The sequence below is a fragment of the Pogoniulus pusillus genome, chromosome 14 (assembly GCF_015220805.1).
Source record: "Pogoniulus pusillus isolate bPogPus1 chromosome 14, bPogPus1.pri, whole genome shotgun sequence".
NCBI classification, from domain to species: domain Eukaryota; kingdom Metazoa; phylum Chordata; class Aves; order Piciformes; family Lybiidae; genus Pogoniulus; species Pogoniulus pusillus.
This window is the reverse complement of record NC_087277.1, coordinates 9886083-9907370: the sequence shown is the minus strand read 5'-3', so window position 1 is coordinate 9907370 and position 21288 is coordinate 9886083. Positions and strand designations below refer to the sequence as shown.

The 21288-nt window shown below is 44.3% G+C and overlaps 2 protein-coding genes across 4 annotated transcripts in view; one reads left to right on the top strand and one right to left on the bottom strand.

The window, feature by feature from the left end:
* Positions 1-21288, top strand: part of LOC135181246 (annexin A13-like) — a 261747-nt gene that overhangs the window by 80172 nt on the left and 160287 nt on the right. The gene's annotated exons all lie outside the window — the stretch shown is intronic.
* The window catches only part of FER1L6 (fer-1 like family member 6), an 87777-nt gene continuing 86541 nt past the window's right edge, over positions 20053-21288 (bottom strand). The window contains exon 41 of the mRNA XM_064154243.1: positions 20053-20722. Within this exon, the coding sequence (XP_064010313.1) occupies positions 20542-20722 (181 nt within the window). The 3' untranslated portion in view covers positions 20053-20541. The remainder of the gene's footprint in view (positions 20723-21288) is intronic.

The window sequence follows — 21288 nt, the reverse complement described above, 5'->3', positions numbered from 1 at the left end:
GTACCCAGCACTTGCCTATTTTCTGTGTGTATAGGCAGCTAACTCGGAGTGCGTACTTTATTGCCCATTTTCTGGTTGGCTGTGACTCATCCTTGCAGGTGATGAAAAACATGCTCACTAAATCGATTTCTGCTGCCTTTACACTTGATGGCATTTCTGCATATTTTGCTGCTGTATCAGTACTGGGACAAGACTTGTGCAGAAAATCATTGCAAAGGCCTTAGCTAGCTCGTGATTGTCAGGCATGCAGCACTGACCATAGGACTAAACTGATGAACTGTTTAAATCTGCACTAAAACATTCAAGCTCATTAGGAATCTTTAATATCTGTGTTGGATGAGGTGCCCAGAAAGGTATCATTTGTGAGGAAAGACTTTCATTCAACACTTCTCTCTTCCCACCTAACTCTGCATCTTATCTTGATGGTACCAGGTGATACGTAATGGGCAGATAGAACCTTCCTTTCATAGAGAGGAGACAGGAGCTCTTGTTTCAGTTCTGAAATGTCTGCATTGCTCTTATGGAAATGAACAAACCCAACCACAACTTTCCCATTTTTAAAGGCTGGTGGAACCTATTACCTGTACAGAAAAGTCCCTGTAGCCAGCAATACAGGGAACAGCTACACAACGTAAAGGGTTGGCCTTGATGATCTGTGAGGTCTCTTCCAATCCTAATAATACTGTGATACTGTGATAATACAAGTTGTGGTTACATACAAGTGCAAGACAGTCCCAGTGCACTGCCCTGCAAGTTAGACTGTGACTTACTATAATTATAGTAAAGTCATTCATTAAAATGCTCCTACAGCTTTCTCTGCAGCTCCCTGAAAGGAGGTTGGAGCCAAGGTGGGGGGCAATCTCTCCTCCCAGGGAGAAGGCAAGAGGAAATGGCCTCAAGTTGCACCAGGTATTAGAAAAAAATTGTCAGTGAAGGTGTTGTTAAGCTCTGAAACAGGCTGCTTAGGGCAGTGGTGGAGTCCCCATCCTTGGAGTGACATAAAAGCCATGTAGATGTGGTGCTGGGGGCCATGATTTACTGTTGACCTGGCAATACTGGGTTAGTGGCTGGACTTAATGATCTTGAAGATCTCTTCCACTACAAACAATTCTGTGATTCATTCCAGTATGCAGTTGTGTGGTGGCTTGGGAATCTACCAGATGTATGGCAAAGTCCTGATGCATTTGGCTCTCTGCATACCTCAGAAGAGGTTTTACTATGGGAGGCACAAGGAGCTGGGTGATGCACCCCAGGAGCAGCCCTCCTCGGTTTGCAGGCTGAGATGTTTGCAGTGAAGGGATGTTTCCTTCACAGGGAAGCTGCAAATCAGCAAAGATATTTGCAGGAAAAGAACTTTCACCTCTCTCTTAAGCCCTCTCAAACTGTCCTCCCCAGCACTCCCTCTTGCTGGCTGGGGTTGTAGAGAGCCAAGACAGATGGCCAGAAATGCTGTCAGCTGTCCAGCTCTGCTCTCCACCAAAAGCAAAGCAGGAAAGCTGCAGTGGCTTCAGGAGCTCAGAGCTGACACCGAGAGCAGAAAAGAGCTTGGAAAGCAGAGACTGATCTCTGTAAAAGACATGATTGACATTCCCGAGCCGTTAGATCTACTGGATATAAAAAGCACTGGCCTGCTTTATTATTTGATGAGTGAGCCCAGCTAGCTGGGTTTCTTCATCTTGGGATTTGGCATGCTGCTGCTTTCTGAACCCATGAGTCACAGTTTTATAACTCTGTTCAATCATCATTTCTTTGCTTACCATGTCACCGCTTGAGCCTGGGTCAGAGCTGAGTGACATGAACTGGCGCTTGTTCCATATCTGGATTCCATCACTAGAAATGAAGATATTTTTAGCCCCATCTCAATTGCTGCTATTCTTAGCTGCTTGGCTGGAGCTTCTTCTGTACTCTGCTGTCTCCTCCCCCTTACATCTCCTGAAGGCTTTTTCACTTTCTCTCAAAGCTCACTAATGAGAATACTGGGAATACATCGCTCAATATATCGAGTCTGGTCTTGGCTTGCCTAGACCAGGAAAAATCTGAAAGCAAGATACATACAGCTCCTGACTTCTTACATTTAAGTGCTGAAACATGAAACAAAGGAGAGGTGAAATGATCAGAGATCCCTGCAGGCATCAACACCACCATCGAACCCAGATCTTTTCAGCTGGAAGCGAGGCTGCCTTTGAACTCTGTCTGCAGTTGTTCCATTTCTTCCACTGTCTGTGCAGCCTTCTTTTCTTAGAAGCAGAAATACTAAATTAATGTCAAAAGTGCTGTTGAAATCCTTCATCAATAGTAAACAGCTGAGTGCCTTCATTGACATGACCTCATGTCTCAGCATTAGGGCAATATGCAGGGTAGTTTTATTTATGGATTAGTATTACCCAAACTAATCCATGCCACAGACCTGGGGGTAGGAGCTGATTTCACTCCGTCAGGTTACAATAATCTGTGATAGTAAAGTTGTCAGTAGTATGGTCTGTAGCTCATGCACCAACAGAACAGAATGTCTCTTGAGATATTGCCATGGCATGAAGCTGTCAGTTGGGAGCCATTCCTGGGGATTTCATGGCAGTCAGATGCTAACAAACAAGCACTTTTATGCTGCACTGAGATAAATTTTAATGCAGAGGTACAGTAGCCCCTTCCTTTTAGCTGATCAGCTCAGTCAGTGGTTGTCTCTGACCTTGAGGTTACTCAGGATAGGAGGCAAGGAAGAGAGAGTTTATCCAACTGAGGTTACCCACTCCCTCCACTCAAGAGATACATGGAGACTGGTGGATAGTTATGCAGGTCCCTATGAGAAATGGTGACCTTCAGAGATGTCTCTTGCCTACACTTTGGCCACTGATCAGGAGATTCATCTGCTCTTGTCAGGAGCTCCAAACATCTTCCAATAGCAGTTTACAGCTCCAGAAGTAGCAGCATGCTCACATAAACATCTCCCTTCTCCAGCTTCCCAAAACAGACTTACTCAGCTGAGGTGCAGTGGGTAAAGGAGAGTTTAGTCCTTCCTTGCATGTACAGTCATGCAGTTTATGAGAATATATCCGTTTGGAAAAGATAATTTCTCCAGTCTGGTGCTGCCTCAACATCTTATTGTAAAGCACTTCAGGAAGGCTGAATGGCAGATTTACTGCTTGCCTCTTCCTCCAATACAGGATTCGGTGTTTCAGAGCTGAGCCTTCTCCTAATTGAGAATTATTTATGTGACAGAGAAAGCTTGTTAAGCAGATTTGGTTTCTAATAGATAATCAAATTCAATCACTTGTAACTTCACCATTCGCTTGACACTCACACTGAAATGATTCCTCAGGCAGCAAATTCAACACTGCCTTCCAGCTCTCAGGTGGCTTTCCCTAGCTCAGTTAATGATACAGAGAGCACTTGCGTGTCTGTCTCTTTCTTGTTTCAGAGGAGTGCTTTTGCCCCAGCATTGTATTGAAATCCAGTTTCAGAGTGCCCTGGTGCTGCCAGAGTTAGCCATGCAGCAAACAGCGAGTCAGGTTTTCTCCAAAAGCACAGACTGGATAATCATGCTTACCTTTAATACATCAGTAGGTGTAATGTTGCATGTGGGTCAGGTCACTCTGCCTCCAGCAGTGTATCAAACGCAGCTATCTGAATGAAGTTTCTAGCTAAGAGACCATCAAAGCACTGCTCAAAGACATTGCCCTTATTTTGGAGTGGTTTATCTGGCCTAGCTCCACTCTGAAGAGTGAGCACCCGTCAGCAGTGGGAGCACTTGGGATGACTCTGGAGTGCAACTCAGATTTTACTTCACTTGAAAGAAGCCCAGGGACTGTCCAGAAACACTTGGGAACATAGACTGAAGCACGATAAGTCAAGACAATCTAGGTGTTCATTTCTAGGGTGCATGTTTGGTGTAAAGTGCAATGCACATGAAGGTTTACCAATGGTGAAAGGCCTGCAACACAAACCCTATTATGGGGAGAGGCTGAGGGAGCTGGGGCTGTGCAGTCTGCAGAAGAGGAGGCTCAGGGTGATCTCATTGCTGTCTGCAACTACCTGAAGGGAGGCTGTAGCCAGGTGGGGGTTGGTCTCTTCTGCCAGACAACCAGCAACAGAACAAGGGGACACAGTCTCAAGTTGTGCCAGGGGAGGTCTAGACTGGATGTTAGGAGGAAGTTCTTGCCAGAGAGAGTGATTGGCATTGGAATGGGCTGCCCAGGGAGGTGGTGGAGTCACCATCCTTGGAGGTGTTCAAGAAAAGAGTGCATGAGGCACTTAGTGTCATGGTCTAGATGACTGGCTAGGGCTGGGTGCTAGGTTGGACTGGATGATGTTGGAGGTCTCTTCCAACGTGTTTGATTCTATGATTCTATGCCTCATCAAACAGAGACCACACCACCCAGGCAGCATGCTTGGAGCAACACCAAGAACTCGTTCCTTATCACTTTCTACCTCTGTTTAAAAGCTGCTTGGGTTTATTTTTTCTCTGTTTTATGAAAATAACCCCTGTCCTCAACGTGGGATGTGTACAACAGATGAGTTAATAAAGGGTTTGGGGCACCCAAAATAGTGCTCTACCCTAACAGAAATGAGATGTGTACCTGTAAATTTTCTGCCTTGTCCTGTTCCATACTGGTGCAGATGGAGGAGGCAACAGGCTGTTCATGACCCTACTGCCTCATTCTCACCTTTAGTACAGTTGCAGTGGGACTCTGTAGCATGCAAATAAGTCCTTTGCCAAGAAAGCCTGGTTTTAAAACAGGTCTTCCAATTCAGGGGCAAGGTCATGCCTCCCGGTTCTAATTCTCAGCTCTGGTCTGTGTTCCAGAATGTTAACGAATCATCACTTTGCTCTTTGCTCCAATTGGTTGAACATAGCCGTGTGAGCAGAACATCCTTCTTGAGCTATTGCATGAGTAGCCCTGCTCCAGTGCTTGAGAGTGGAGAAGGCAAGAGGTACCTGCCCATTTTCCCCCTCTGGACTGGCTGAATGCATGCCCAGCTCTGGGCACTGACCAGGACGGTATGTGATGGATATTAGGTTGCATGCAAGCTGAATGAAAGATACCACTGTGTGGAGAGCATGTTGTAAACACCATCTTATTTTCCTTTTGCTTGGCCAGAACTGCAGGCTGCAAACATACCTGTTTGAGGAACTCACCTCAGCCAGTGCTGAAGCTGCATTTACTTATTCTTGTCTTCATGACTAGTGATCTGTCTTAGACCACATGCAGGTTACAGAGTGCCTTATGCTACTTGAAGACTGCTGCTGATCGATCTTTGGTTTACTGATGACACAAGGTCTCTCCCTAACCTCCTTCTGCTGATCTGTAGAGTGGAAGAACATTATAAAGACATATTCTGATTAGAAAGTGAGTTCTCATCTCATTATCCAAGCTCACCGTCCTGTGCCTCCTCCACATCTTGCAAGGTCCCAAATGGCATTTTTCTTTTCAAATATGTGTATTTGTCTCTGGCTAAGGCATCCCCTGGGGCTGTATGTGGCAATGCAATCAGTCAAAACCTGTGCTGGAAGTGGGTTTTTAAATGGCTCTTTTATGTCAAGATGTATAAGAGATAATAAGCTTGCAATGATGAGACAGAACAAAGGGAAAAGTTAATTCAAGGCTGTTTAAAAATCTGTCTTCCTTGCAGACTTTGCCTAATTTTATTAATGCAGACTAAAGAATTTCTGTCCATAGATACAGAAAATAATTGCTACAAATGACTTGCTGAGGAAGATTGGACTTAGAATTACTGTCTGGCTCAGACAATAACCAAACAACAAAGATGGAGCAAATTGCCCCTGGCCTCATGAACTATGCAGAACCATGGAATCATAGAACTGTTTTGGTTGGAAAAGGTCTCTAAGATCATCAAGTCTAAGCTACTAAAATAAGAAGCGATGCCCTAAAGAGAAGGTAGTAGGTCAAAATTCAGTGAAAGGCCATACAGAGCAACTTTAAGCATCAGATAAAAGAGCATGGTCATACTACTTTCTGACTGATAACAGCTAGTAGCTTGCCCAGAGACAGTTATTGATAGCTGTGTTTATTAGTGCTTACAAAAGTCATTGAACTTTGTGTTCCCACAGAACTTCTTTGCAGCTCAGTCTCTCTTAACAGTCAATGAAGACAGGGACTTGTAGGGAGTGAGTTACCCTGTGTGTTTAAGCACCATTGTAAACATGTATCAACAGTATCTCAAATCTCACAGAATCACAGAATGTCAGGGGCTGGAAGGGACCTCAAAAGCTCATCCAGTCCAACCTCTCTGCCAGAGCAGGATCACCTATACCAGATCACACAGGAATGCATCCAGGTGGGTTTTAAGTGTCTCCAGAGAAGGAACTCCACAACCCCACCAGGCAACCTGTTCCAGGGCTCTGTCACCCTTACACTGAAAACATTTTCCCTCGTGTTTACATGGAACTTCCCATGCCTCAGCTTCCAGCCATTGTCTCTTGTCCTGTCACAAACCCTATGAGGACAGGCTGAGGGAGCTGGGGGTGTGCAGCCTGGAGAAGAGGAGGCTCAGGGGGGACCTCATTTCTGTCTACAACTACCTGAAGGGACATTGTAGCCAGGTGGGAGTTGGTCTCTTCTCCCAGGCAACCAGCAACAGAACAAGGGGACACAGTCTCAAGTTGTGCCAGGGGAAGTACAGGCTGGATGTTAGGAGGAAGTTCTTCACAGAGAGAGTGATTGGCATTGGAATGGGCTGCCCAGGGAGGTGGTGGAGTCACTATCCCTGGAGGTGTTGAAGCAAAGCCTGGGTGAGGCACTTAGTGCCATGGTCTGGTTGATTGGCTAGGGCTGGATGCTAGGTTGGACTGGATGATCTTGGAGGTCTTTTCCAACCTGATTGATTCTATTCTATTCTATTCTATTCTATTCTATTCTATTCTATTCTATTCTATTCTATTCTATTCTATTCTATTCTATTCTGATCTTGCAACCACTGAATGTGAATAACAGGACCTACTCCACCTGGTGGTGCAGGTTCATGATCATGAGTACCTACGACTATGGCTTGACAGATTTACATTTTGCCTTGCTGCTATCACCAAGCTGTCAGAGCAGGCTCATCATTTCATTATTTTTCCCCAAGGCTCTGTGCCACTCATCTGCATCCCTGCTGATGCTTGCTGCCAGTTTCTCCTGGCTTGGAAGATCCTTTCCAAAACAAAACAAAACAAAAAAACAAAACCAGAGCGTGTCAGAAGTGGGAATAGGCAGAAGTAGATGAACGACCAGAACAGGATCTTGTGATCTTGAACAATCTATCAGTCATTACCAAGGGGCAGACAGGCTTGACTCACTCTCAGTGCAGGAACTTACTGGCAGTGTAACGAAATAAAGCTCAAAGCATTGCAAGAAGCACAAAGCATTTTCATCTATAATATGCTACACGTGAACCAATAAAGAAGGCTTCAAAGTACTTGCTTTTGCAGATAATTCAGTTTAAATTGACTAGGTATAGAGTTTTGTGTCAAGAAATGTCTCTGCTGTGACTGAATAGGGAAAGATACATCATACCTAAGTCGGGATGGTTGCAGAGCACATCTCCATCTGAGCTTCTCATCCTTAGCTCCTGCTGCTGTCAGTGGAAAGATAAAGTAGGGAGATTTAACTGTGATTTACGTAGTGTGTTTTAGATGCTGTCTTTGGAGTGAGATAATGGACAATGGTATGCCTGGTTGTATTAAGCAAAACCAGAGTAAAGCAGTATGGAAGGTGTCTGTGAGGCACCTGATCCTCAGCACAGCCAGCCAGCTCTGACTGACATGAATTACAGTCATTCCACTTCTCCTGACACCTCTGTGCACATCTTCTTGAGGCAGTTATTCTCAAATCCCATTTGAATCCCTCCTGATAGTCACAGTACCACAGGAACCATTTAGCTGCTCCCCAAAGGGCCATCTTAATTTAACTAGAGGAAATAGGGAGATAAAGAGAAATTATCATTTCTTCTTTATTAAAAAAGGAGACTTTGCAAACATAATTTTAATGGAATGGGAAGATGAGCATGTTTAAGAATCATGTCCATTTGGCTGAATTAATTACTGAGATTAAAAGTTCTGATACATCCAACCAGGAAAGAAACAGAGAGTGGAAAGTGAAAAAAAAAACCAACAAAACAAAACCACAACCCAAAAAAAAAAAAAAAAAAAAAAAAAAAAAAAAAAAAAAAAAACCCAAACCACAAACCCAAACTCCAACCTACAAACTTTCTTTCAAGTTATTTAATTGCCATGGCACCTAGGCCCATGATAACAGTGGCAGTCAGTCATCTTTTCTTCTCATGCTTTGCCTGAGGGATACAATAGAGACCAAGTTCTCTTTTTTGCAGTTTTACAGTTTCCCTTTTTACCTCCTAACTTGTGCCCCACCATTCAGCATCTTTGTAGTACCTGTTCACTTCCAAATGAATACACACCACAAGAAGCTGCATCTGTTACCACACTCCCCAGTGTGGTTTCATGAATTTGAATCCTTAGTGCAACACTTCCACAGGGTAACATCCTCCTGTATACCTAGACTCAAATTCTCAAGGATATTTGCTTCCCATTCACCTCTTTTGGCAAGGCAGTGTGCCATGTAGGTGATGCCAGCCCTTCCACAGTTCAGCCTGTCACCTTTGTCTCTCACACATTATATTCCTCTGATACTGAGCTTTTACAAATCCACCAACAGTGCCCCAGTTAAACCCCAATGCCTAGGGTTAAAGGCACAAAAAGCTGCAGACAACAGCCTCACACTATGTGTTTGCCTCAGCCCTTCAGTTCTGGGCCCCCCAGTTTAGGAGGGACACTGAGATGCTTGAGCGTGTCCAGAGAAGGGCGAACGAGGCTGGTGAGAGACCTCGAGCACAGCCCTACGAGGAGAGGCTGAGGGAGCTGGGATTGGTTAGCCTGGAGAAGAGGAGGCTCAGGGGTGATCTTATTGCTGTCTACAACTACCTGAGGGGTGGTTGTGGCCAGGAGGAGGTTGCTCTCTTCTCTCAGGTGGCCAGCACCAGAACAAGAGGACACAGCCTCAGGCTGTGCCAGGGGAGATTTAGGCTTGAGGTGAGGAGAAAGTTCTTCACTGAGAGAGTCATTGGACACTGGAATGGGCTGCCCGGGGAGGTGGTGGAGTCGCCGTCCCTGGAGCTGTTCAAGGCAAGGTTGGATGTGGCACTTGGTGCCATGGTCTAGCCTTGAGCTCTGTGGTAAAGGGTTGGACTTTATGATCTGTGAGGTCTCTTCCAACCTCGGTGATACTGTGATACTGTGATACTATTGAACCACTAGATAAGAAAAGAAGCAAAAAAGCTCTCTCTCCAGAAAGTGCCATATACTTGGTTATAGAAATCATGGACTCATAGAGTCAACCAGCTTGGAAGAGACCTCCAGCACTATCCAGTCCAACCTAGCACCCAGCCCTGGCCAATCAACTACACCATGGCACTAAGTGCCTCATCCAGGCTTTTTTTTTTTAAACACCTCCAGGGACGGTGCCTCCACCACCTCTCTGGGCAGCCCATTCCAATGCCAATCACTCTCTCTGCCAACAACTTCCTCCTAACATCCAGCCTAGACCTCCCCTGGCACAACTTGAGACTGTCCTCTTGTTCTGTTGCTGCTTGCCTGGGAGAAGAGACGAATCTCCACCTGGCTACAGCCTCCCTTCAGATAGTTGTAGACAGCAATGAGGTCTACCCTGAGCGTCCTCTTCGCCAGGCTGCACACCCCCAGCTCCCTCAGCCTCTCCTCACCAGGCCCCTCACCAGCCTTGGTGCCCTTGTCTGGACACATTCCAGTATCTCAGCATCCCTCTTGATTTGAGGGGCTCAGAACTGGATGCAGTACTCAAGTGTGAGGGGTAGGAGTGGGATCCTAAGGGTGTTTCACAGAAAGGAAAAAAGCCACCTAAGTAGGTGACTGGGAAGGAAATAAAGTCCTGGCTGGAACCTGTCAGCCATCTATGTTCATAAATCCCTATCCCTGTAAGGAAAGATACAAGTTCACAAGCCAGAAGCTTCATAGATGTCCATGAGGGCGAAGCTTAACATGACTACATTTAAATATCTTTGAAGATTTGGCTTTCTTTGGCTAATACACCTCCAGCTGAACTGCCTCTGACCTGGGCATGGAGTGACTGGGTCCCCCAGGGGCCGCAGTTTGCCAGCAGGGGGAGCAACTGTGCAGCCCTTTAGGAACTTAGGGTTGAGGATGTTTGTCTGTTAGCCTTGTACCAGAGCTCCACGGCGGAGCTGCCAGCAGATGGCAGTCAGGAGCACAGAGAGCAGGCCCAGGGAGGCTGAGGATGGGGTGAAGTTCACGCCCCGAAAATAGCTTCTTCTCTTCGGTTTGGATGAGCTGCTGTCACTAAACACATCCGTAATACAGAAAAGCAGGTTCTGTGTCACACGTGTGTTTTTTTTTATGGAGAGAGATACATATTTAATTTAATGACTGTGAGAATAAAGCTATTATTTAGCCAGGACGGTAGGAAAAAAGGGAAAGGGAAAGGGAAAGGGAAAGGGAAAGGGAAAGGGAAAGGGAAAGGGAAAGGGAAAGGGAAAGGGAAAGGGAAACGGAAAGGGAAGGGGAAAGAGAAAAGAAGAGAAAAGAGAAGAAAAGAAAAAATAAAAGAAGAAGGAGGAAAGGAAAGGAAAGGAAAGGAAAGGAAAGGAAAGGAAAGGAAAGGAAAGGAAAGGAAAGGAAAGGAAAGGAAAGGAAAGGAAAGGAAAGGAAAGGAAAGGAAAGGAAAGGAAAGGAAAGGAAAGGAAAGGAAAGGAAAGGAAAGGAAAGGAAAGGAAAGGAAAGGAAAGGAAAGGAAAGGAAAGGAAAGGAAAGGAAAGGAAAGGAAAGGAAAGGAAAGGAAAGGGAAAACAAAAAAGAAAAGAACGGAAAAGCAAAGAAGAGCAAAGCAAAGAAAAGCAAAGAAAAGGAAAGGAAAGAAAAGAAAAGGAAAAAAAAAGAAAAGAAAAGGAAAGAAAAGAAAAGGAAAGAAAAGAAAAGAAAAGGAAAGGAAAGGAAAGGAAAGGAAAGGAAAGGAAAGGAAAGGAAAGAAAAGAAAAGAAAAGAAAAGAAAAGAAAAGAAAAGAAAAGAAAAGAAAAGAAAAGAAAAGAAAAGAAAAGAAAAGAAAAGAAAAGAAAAGAAAAGAAAAGAAAAGAGAAAAGAAAAGAAAAGAAAAGAAAAGAAAAGAAAAGAAAAGAAAAGAAAAGAAAAGAAAAGAAAAGAAAAGAAAAGAAAAGAAAAGAGAAAAGAAAGAAGAAAAGAAGAAATGCAGGTGGAAGCACAAAACAGGTGTTTTCCATGGAATTCCAAGACTCTGTGCACAGGAAAATGGAGATATGGAAACGACAAAGCACACATTTTCTGCTCTAGTCCAATATGTAAAGGAGTGCAAACCTGGCTAGAGAGGAAAGGAAAAAGTAGGAATTGTGTTGGATATTCAAGAGCAACCAGAGAGGAACAAGTACGTTTCTCATATTCCAGCATGGCAATGAATGTCAGGTGTTAGTGGCTGAAGGTAAGAAACTCAGTGCTGTGAGGGAGGTTTTGTTGGTACTCTGTTCCCACAGGATTCTCACTGCTGGAAAATTATAAGCTTTTGAGCCCATGGTGAGGAACGAAGGATTCATTCGGTCTTTCTTGTCGCTTTATAATGCCATATGCAGTGGATGTTACGTGACACAGACTGAAGTAAACAGTTTTGTTGAGATGCTGACTCCGATTTGTGCAGTTACCCATCTGAGAAGCACAACCTGTGCCATGTGCATTTGCAGAGAAGGGGCACAGCATCCTCCTTTGTCCCAAGGGCACAGGGATATCAGCATTGCAAGCTACAGCAGGCATGCTTAGCAGAGGAGATCGAGGAGGAAGATGAAAACTTCCAAAACCCACCTGGATGCATCCAATGCAAGCAGGTCTAGGCATACCTGTGTTAGCAGGGGGCTTGGACTAGATTAATTACATTAATTAAATGACTAAATGAGTTAAAGAAACATACAAAACTTGTGCCATATCTGAGGCTCGGAATGAAAGTTCAATGAAATTCAGTGAAGTGCTGATGCTACTGACGGCCTTTTTATAGCAGAGCATTTGATCACAGTGGCTCTTTCTTTTCTGTGTGTTCAGTTTCCTCCAATGTGCAGAACTGTCTGCAGCACATATATTTGGTGAGAGGCAACAGAGGCTTTTTGGAAAGCCTTCAGCAGCAAAGGGAACTTTCAACCTGTTGACCGAAGTCTAGCAATGTCAAGCCCCACACACCTCTGCAATGAAACTCTCAGCATGCTGAGTGCAGATCTGCTTCCCTGCCTGGTGCTCTGCTACATCAAAGGCTGAACTCTGGCAGTCATCTCAGATTAATGTTTAAGCTGTATCAGAGATGATTGACCACACAAACCATATTGTCTGTTTGGCAATTAGTTGAGCATGAATGCTCTGGCATACCAGTGCTTCAGGAGCTCTGCTCTTACAGTGAGCTGCATTCAGCTCAGCAGATGACTTGCAGCTGTACTCATACCATTTGCAGCCACGCTCAGCTTGCTTCCCTTTCAGTGTGGGGGTATGTGGTAGCAAGCAAAACCAACCTCCAAGGATTCCTGCATAGAAGTCCTTAGGACCCCAGGAGGACACATATTTGATGGATTAAAAAAAAGACTGATTAAAATATGCATGCACAGTCATGCATATTCATAAGTCTAGAGCCTGACGATAGCTCTAAATTAATGTAATTAGAAGCAGTGCAATCAAGGAACTGACACATGAAGTACTTGCAAGCTGCCCCATGCTAAAATAACGTTTTTCACTGACTAATTTGCCTTGCCTTCTCAAAAGCAGGGATCATCCTCTACTTAAAGCAGTTCCAAGAGAAACTGCCAGTGGGGTTGGCTCAGCCATAGCCTGTGAGAGACTTCCATCAAGGTCTGCAAGCAAAAAGTTCTGAAATGCCATTGGAGCCAGAGAGCTGAGATGGAACCGTGTTACCTAAGAGTGGGCTAGTGTCAAACACTGATCAGCACTGAGGAGCCTCAGCAGTGTGGGAGCCTGTCCTTCGTCACACATCCCTCAGGGCACCTTGGTCCAGCTGGTAAGTCTGCTCCTGTCATGCTCAAGCTGTTCTGAGACCTGAAGATAGCAGAACCAGATGCGTAATTTGGAGCTAGCTCCTCCTCTGTGGGCTGGGATGCTCAGGAGCTGGGTCCCAGGTCTGATTTGTGCTGCCAGACGTTCTTGTGAAATGCACTTCTGTAGCTCATTTTCACTTCTTTCCTAGCAGGCTGCATGTTCTCCAGTCCTAAGGACTGCTGAGATGTGAGCCACCTGCTCTTAGCCTTTAATTTACAGGCAGTAACTGAAGAAAGTCAATGTACAGGCTCCGCAAATGAGACGCTCTAAGTACTTTGCACCACACGAAGCAACGCTAAGCCCATTTAAACCAGACATGCATCTGCTTTTCATCGCTGGTAGAAGAATAAGCTTGCTCCATGGGTATTTAAAATGAAAGAACTCATGAGGTTGCTTTCTTCCAGAGAGAGAATAACTTGTCTGCTCTTGCTGTACTTGGAACAGGTGGCACAGGTGAAAAGAAATGGGATTCAGCTGAACGCTTGGCAATGGGGAATGTTAAAATCATTAATATTCAAATGAAAGCTAATTTGGAAAGCTTATAGTCTTGTGATCAGGGACTGCAGGGTACACCCTGTGCCCTTGAAACATGCGGGAAGGAGAGATCTGAAGGCAGGGAGTGACCCAAAGGTAAGGGGTAGGATTCATACAGCAAGCTTTTTTGGTCCTTCAGCCCTTTTGAATTGGATCAGTTAACATAGGAAGGCTTGTTAAATGTTACAGCTTTTCCACGATCAGATTCAAGCAGTGAACTGATATCTCTTACCCCAGTTGCCTGTCCCCTAGCCTGCCTGGGAGGTCCTCAGCATGATCACAGTGATTCAGTGAGAAATCTCACAGGAGAGGCAAAATGAAGGTGAGCAAATTCCAAGCCAAACTGCTTGCTTTTTGTGAAGCTACTGAAACCCAAGTGACGGCAGCAGTGTTTCGTTTTGTGTGCAGCAAGGTAATTTTCTTACCATGCATAAATTAGCATATTTGAATGCTAACCAAGTGGAACAACCTTCCAGGCAAATGCCAGACCTTTTTTCATTCTGTTCCCAAAAATGGTTCTGTGCCTGGCACAAGCAGCATAGTGTCTGGGGTCCAACACACATGCAGATGCCACAAGAAATTCAGTCAGCACTACAGGTGGAAGAGATTTACACACACAGCTTCCCTCTTTGGCTATGGTGGGAAGAACACCTTGAATAACCTAACATCTGCTGGGAAATAATCTGCCTGATGGCTTTGGCAAGGGGGCCCTTCATCTGTGCAAGATCTCATAGACTGGAGCATGTTTGTAGTACAGCCCTACTCAGCCTGGACCATGCACCTCATACAGTTAGTTGCACAGCACTGCCATTATCCCGGCCAACTGATGCTGGGTGGACAGCTGGTTTTGATGGCTCATGGTCTGATCTGATATAGCAACCCCAAATTCTTGTCAGTCTATGCTCCCTTGTCCCTAAATCCAGCTGAATTCTCGAACCAGTAAATGCAAATTGAAGCACTAAAGCCAATCTCTAAAATTTAATCTTCAAAATCAGAGGTGATTCAGGGGAAATGATGTTTTGGCTGTTGACCCAAGGGGCTGCAGAGGCTCTACAGTCACTGAAATTTTATAGGGCTGTAATGGGATTTGGACTAGAAACACAGATACTCCCTTTCCAGTTATGTACACAATCTTTGGTTTTACAAAGCAAAAATGCTCTGACAGAAGCCCGTGGAGTCAGTAAAATGGATTTGGCCTTTGCATCTTTCCTTTCTGCATCACAGATACTGCAGAAAAAAAAAAACCAACCTGTTGACAAACTTCCCAGCTCCACTTTTCAAGCTGAAAAACCTCTCAAGTCCAAAATTCCAACAACTGGATGAGGTATTAAGTTGTTATTTTTTGAGCACACGTTGGTCCCACACTCCAAGGGTTCATCCTGGTGGGCAGTGAGCATCACCAGTTACACGTTGACCCAGAACAGCACAGACAGTGCTAGAGAAGGCAGATAGCTCTGTTAAGAGTCTACCATGCTCCTGGGAGGGAAAATCACAGTGCCTGGCTTTGAAACTTATCTCTTATATTGTCAGGTTTCACACACAGGCTGTAAGTGCTCCTCATAAAGAGCTTCTCCAGCTGCTTGTGCCAAGAGCAGGAACATCAAAACCCATCTATCTTCCCAGAGATGTGAGACCTCTATTTGCAGTTGCAACTGCCCATGGAATATCTGCATGAGCTGCACCCCATTAGGAATCAGACAGAACAGATCCTGAGGGATGCAAACAACTTCCAAACAGAGATATTAAAGGAGAAATGTGTGAACTGAGCTGAACAAGATGACTCACATCTTCTAATTAAGGGCTTGCTCTAATTGTTACTGTTTGTTTAAGATATCAGTTTTACTGTATGATACTGCAGATGTGTGCCAAGGCTCTAAGACAGCCTATGAAGCCAGTGTAGCGTAGCATTTTCACGCAAGCTTTGCACATCCATCTGCACTGCAGGTACCAGCTCTGGAGAGCCCTCAGATAAGGGCAAAGCTGCTCTCTTGGATGAGCTGTTCATGCACCAAGAGCCAAAAAAACAACAACAGTGCTCAGAGGCTCTTGAGAAGTGCTTTGTTTAGTGTTTTGGTGAGGTTTTATTGCAGTAGTTAATTAAAAGTTCATCACATGTGCCAAAAGCAGCCAAGGTTTATTTGCTGTGCAGTCATATTGACAGGTCAATGGTCTGTCAGTATATCAGAACTGTGTTCTTGTTTCTGCAGTGGATTAACTGCTGCTTATCTGTCAGAAAAAGAAACATCACTAACAAATAAGTAAACAAACCCATAAATCCTTGCTTCTCATGACACATCAAGAGCTTCTGTAGTTGCTTTTGCATTTGGCTCTTTTGTGAATATCTTCTTGAAACCTGGCATGCAAGGTGCAGTGCAGAGCTAACTGACATGGGCCAGCACGCTCTGGGCACAACAAACCTACCTGGACTTCCTTTTGCCTGAAGTCTGTCCTTTATCCCAGCAGAGATTGGAGCTGCAGCCGCTGCTGATGGGTGCAAGGTGCTTTGATCGAGTATGATGCTTTCAGAGCAGGGCTTCCAAATGAGGCAGCTATACTGGCTCTAGCTACTTATACTGCAGGTAGCAAAAGTGGGTGACAAAATCTCTCTTAGGTGTATTACCCCAGGGTAGCTGACTGCCCTGGTTCAGGGCATGAGGGCACACAGAGACCCTTCTAAGTAAGAGCTGCAGAGAATAATAAAGAACAAGAGTAGAAGGATGCCATTTTCACTCAAGGAGAAGGGTGATGGCAGTGTAACTACAGCATTCAACCACTCTACCTAGCAATGCAGGCTTCTGCAGAGGTCTTGGTCTATAGTTTTAATATATTTGTGTGTATATTACATTATTTCCCAGTTGCTAATGACTCTCAATTTAGCCTAATACTGGATTACATATTTCTGTACATTCCTTTCTTTAAAGACATTTGGGGAAGGAGTCTTATCACACCTACAGGTTTGCTATGTTTTCAGTGTCTGAATGGCAAGGGAAAATGAAGGCTGGTGCTGGACATGGAAATCTGAGATGGTTTCCTTTCTCTCTACCAGCCCTCGCAGTCACTCCAGCTTCTGCCAGCAGCTGTGTGCAGTGGACTTGCTGCTTTCCATCTTGCTCACTGGCAGAAGCCAGCTGCCTGCAGAGAATGCCAGCCACCAGGACAGCAAAAGCAAGAGATGTTGCTAGTAACGATTCTCCTGTGCTGACAGATCAAGCACAGTCTCTTTTTAGGAGCTGCAGTATAAAAAAGAAGTTCTGTGCTGTGATGAGCTCTAAAAGAGCTGGGTGCTGGAATTAGTCCATTATTTAGCTTTCAGTGTCCTCAGAGAGAGTTTAGCTAGGGACACTCTGCAGTCAGTGGGAGAGAAAGGAGAGCCAGAGATCTTTGCAGCTTACTTCTTGAAAGTGGCCTGTAGTTTTGCCAAGGAGTCCTGAAGCCATGCTAGAGGCATCCAGGAGACAGATGCATGGTTTCTGCAAATGTAGCTCTGACTGCTCTCCATATCTGCTTACAGAAGTGATTCAAAGAGACACAGCCTGGAAGATCTTTATAAATCATCCTTTCTGCATCAGAACTATGTGAAAAGTTGTTATTTGCTTTTGAGATGGGGACTTAATTACAAAGTGGAAGGGAGAAGTGGTTGTCATATACCAAATGTCTGAGAACCTGGAGCTGGATCTTGGGTTGAGCTTTTCCCCAGTCTCAAATAATTGATAGAAAATATATAAATTAGTCTGGAAGGAGACAGCACTTCAGAGCTGAAGGCAAACAGGCTATTCAGTCAAGCTCATAAATATCCCCCTTGGAGATCACAGCCATCACACAGAGCAGTGAGAAGCTCCTCCTGGTAATCAAAAGCCATTTCTGTGACTAACATGCAGAGGAAAATATTCTTATATAACCTCATCAGGAGATTTGTTTCTTCCAAATGTAAAAAGTCATTTTAAGGTAAGCATTAGCCACTAAGAGACCAATCTGCAGGTTGCAGTACAGTTTGCAGAATGGGAGCAGGTGGAGAATACTCTGCAAAAAAACAGGACAGGGTCTCCTTTATCCCCTGCAAAACCCCACAAACCCTGCTGGCTTCATGACCCCCATCCTGCAAACACACACCTTAGAAGCAGTGGTAACTGCAGTGTTACAAGATATTTATGTCCTTTGTGGAACAGTTTGCTGCATTGAGATGGAAATTTGATTTATAATATTCCACATAGGACAGATACAACTGTCTCCTACCTATATGATCAGAGTGGTCATAGTTAAACACTGAATACTCTAGGGTACCTTCAGGTGAAGAGGAAGACTGAAAGACTTCAGCAATGCCTTTCTTTTTCTGCTGTGTCCTTAATATATCCTGGGTGGTGGTGACCACCTTTTTGGCTTCAAAAACAGAGTGGAAGTGGAGGACACTTTGCACTTGCTGAGAGGTGCCAGGACTGGCTTGAGATGGTCTAATAAACTCCATGTAAAAATGAAGACATCAAGGGGGGTAGCTGTAAGGGTAGGGAGACCCCCAGGTGATGAACCTTCAGATAAACTAACCTCTAGAGCTATGACCTCATGAACATCAGTCATGGTACCTTCAAACATTTACTGAGGGGGGGGTGGGGGGGAATCTCTTTACAGGCGAAAATCTATTCAGTCTGTTCAGAGTCTTAACTTTCAAAAAAATTTGGGGTTAAAAAAAAAAGTCATAAGAGAACAAAACAAACCTTAAGCTAAATCCAAGAGATCTACACTATTGCCATGGTCTAGCCTTGAGCTCTGTGGTAAAGGGTTGGACTTGATGATCTGTGAGGTCTCTTCCAATCCTAATAATACTGTGATACTGTGATATTGGACTTAGAAAACAAAGGATGAAGAATTTAGTCTGCCAAGGGGCACAGAGCTGTTGAATTGGTTGGCTCAGATGGATGATAACTGCATAATGAAGATGTATGCTGTCTGCTTTGGAGCTTAGCCTTTCTGCCTTGCGTTGCTTTGTAGGATAAATTGTTCTGCCAATCCACAAATTCAATACTCAGTAAAACATTAACGCAGCCTAGCTCTGAATGGTTGCTCTCAGTCTGGTAATCCCACCACAGCTGCTTGGGCATGCCATTCACAATTTCTGCCAGCCCCATTGCTGTCTTCCCTTTGGAGAATGTTTGCAAGAAGCTAACAAAGTAAGGAGATGAGGCTTTCTTCCTTACAGACTGAAAACTGGGGGAGGTATTTACAAAAGCTGTCCTTCCACCTTTGTCATACTTTGGTCCTTAGATGTCTCTACATAGGAATTTTTGCACATTGAATCAGTTGTTGATGCATCTCATGGTTGACATGAAAACCTCTCTGTGCCCTTTCAAAGAGCAAACCATGGCAGAGCCAGGAGCTAGTGTCAGATCTCTATTTTTGGTGCTTTTCTGCACAGAGATTTCAAACATGAGCACCTGGCCTGACATCTTTATGTCCCTGTGTAGGAAAGAACTTTCCTACCTCTTAGGTGAGGCCTGGTTTATGCTGAGAGCTTTAGTCTGCCTGAAACATTTCAGAGTTAGAGGCTGATTACTTGTTTTCATTTGGTCACAATATCCTGGGGTTGAGCTGCCACACTCTCTGTTCTGTGACATTCATGGCATTTTGTAGCCGTGTGTGAAAAGCATCTTCTGCTGGTCCTCTGCTTCCCTCCAGGTTCTGAGCAATGCAAGTCCTGCACACTGCTGAGGTGGTAACTCAGAGTATGAAACATAGACTAACTGCATGACACACAAACTGGCAGGGGCCTGCTGAGTTTTGCAGGAATGACTTTACAGATGACGGTAGACATGTCCTGGCTGGCACAGCGTGAACCTGGTCTTGGAACATCATCCTCCAGCACAGCATCAGGGCTGCATCTTGCCAGACATGGAGCTTCTTGGGATGCTGTTATTGTCCTGGCTCTGTGGGGTAGCTCATCATCAATGGATGCTTGATAGGAACATGATTCACAGGGAAGTTAAGTTATCAATCTTGCAGCATTTTCCTCTGTATTCGTACGTAGGATGGGGATTTTCAGTGTGACAACAGTGTAAGGTTTTATTCCATGGTTTCTGTAATCTTCCAGGACTTGTTACACTCTGCAGCCTTTCTCTTTTCCATTCCTCTTTTCCTCTGCTCATCAAACAGCAGGATTCTCTTTGTTCACTCTCTTTAACAAGAATCACTTGCTACTGCTGTGCCTGTGGCTGAGTCTTCATCTTCCTGACCCCTCCCCTGAGACTTCCAGCACTTTCAAACTGCATCTGGAAAAAGTTCTTTCCATCTCTGCTTCTACCACCCCCTGTCACTGAGGCTTACCTCATTTATAAGTGCATGAGACACATTTTTGGAGCACAGAGCCCCTACTGAGAGGTAGAGGATGAATTCTTCACCTGACACCAAATGAGGTAATTTAACCTTAGGGTTTTTTAATAGGCCTTTTATTTCCAAATAATTGTGCCATTAGAGGTCACTGGAAAACAGTTCATATAATTAATTACAAAACTATTCCAAGACTCTACTATATATTTATCTGTGTGTACACATTTTGCTCTTAAATATTTAATCACATGCCTGCAATAATAAATACTTGACTGACAAATCAGTTGCTGCATAACATGGAGGAATTTCAGACTGGGACATGAAGGAATTTTCAGACATTTCAGACTCAGCTTTAGGTGCAGGATCAAACTTTGTCACTAAAGCTGCAGCAGTATGCCAAATGCAATGTGCATTGAGTCTGGATGAGCAGCCAAAGAAAATGTTAAAATATTCTAAGAGAGCTCCAGTTTCTGACACCAGTAGCTATGTTTTCTATCTACAAGGAATGAGATGTGTCTCAGATTGATTAATTCTGTTGTCTGCCTTCCACGTTTAACTGAGGTGATTGTATATGATCAGTTATGATGAGAGCTCACCCTACAACTATCTTCTCACTGATTGCACCTGGCAATGTGTAGATGAAGAGCACCAGGAAGATAACAAGAACCAGTAGGATTATGCCGATGATGATGTACTTCTTGTAATTTCTCCAGATCAGGTGATACAAACACTTGAAAGGATTTACGAACCAGGAGAAGGATGTATCTGGTCGGCTAAAGAGGGAGGGGAAAAAAGAGAGAGAGAGAGGAACTTTTGTAAAGGCACATCCATCTGTTTCAAAAGTTACCCAATGCAAAATACATATTCACAGAATCAAAGAACATCCAGGTTGGAAAAGACCCTCACCAAGTCCAACCTATAACCTTACTCTACAAAATTCACCTTAAACCATACCCCTAAGCACCACATCCAAACGACCCTTAAACACATCCAGGGTAGGTGACTCAACCACCTCCCTGGGCAGCTCATTGCAGTGCCTGACCACTCTTCTCCATGAAAAACTTTTTCCTAACATCCAATCTTAACCTACCCAGCCACAGCTTGAGACCATTCCAGTCTAAGGAGGACCTCTAAGAACCCACTGAAGAGTTTAGAGGGAACTTCCATGCATTTCATACACTACTCAGAGTGCAATTCCAGTTCACACTTCATAACTGCCAGTTTAAGGCAAGATACAGAGTTCAAAATTACAGACAAGACTACGATAAACCCTAAAGAATAAATGCAGACATCTTGAACTGGAGTACAAAAGCTTTCTAACTGTTGCAAGGAATTTAGC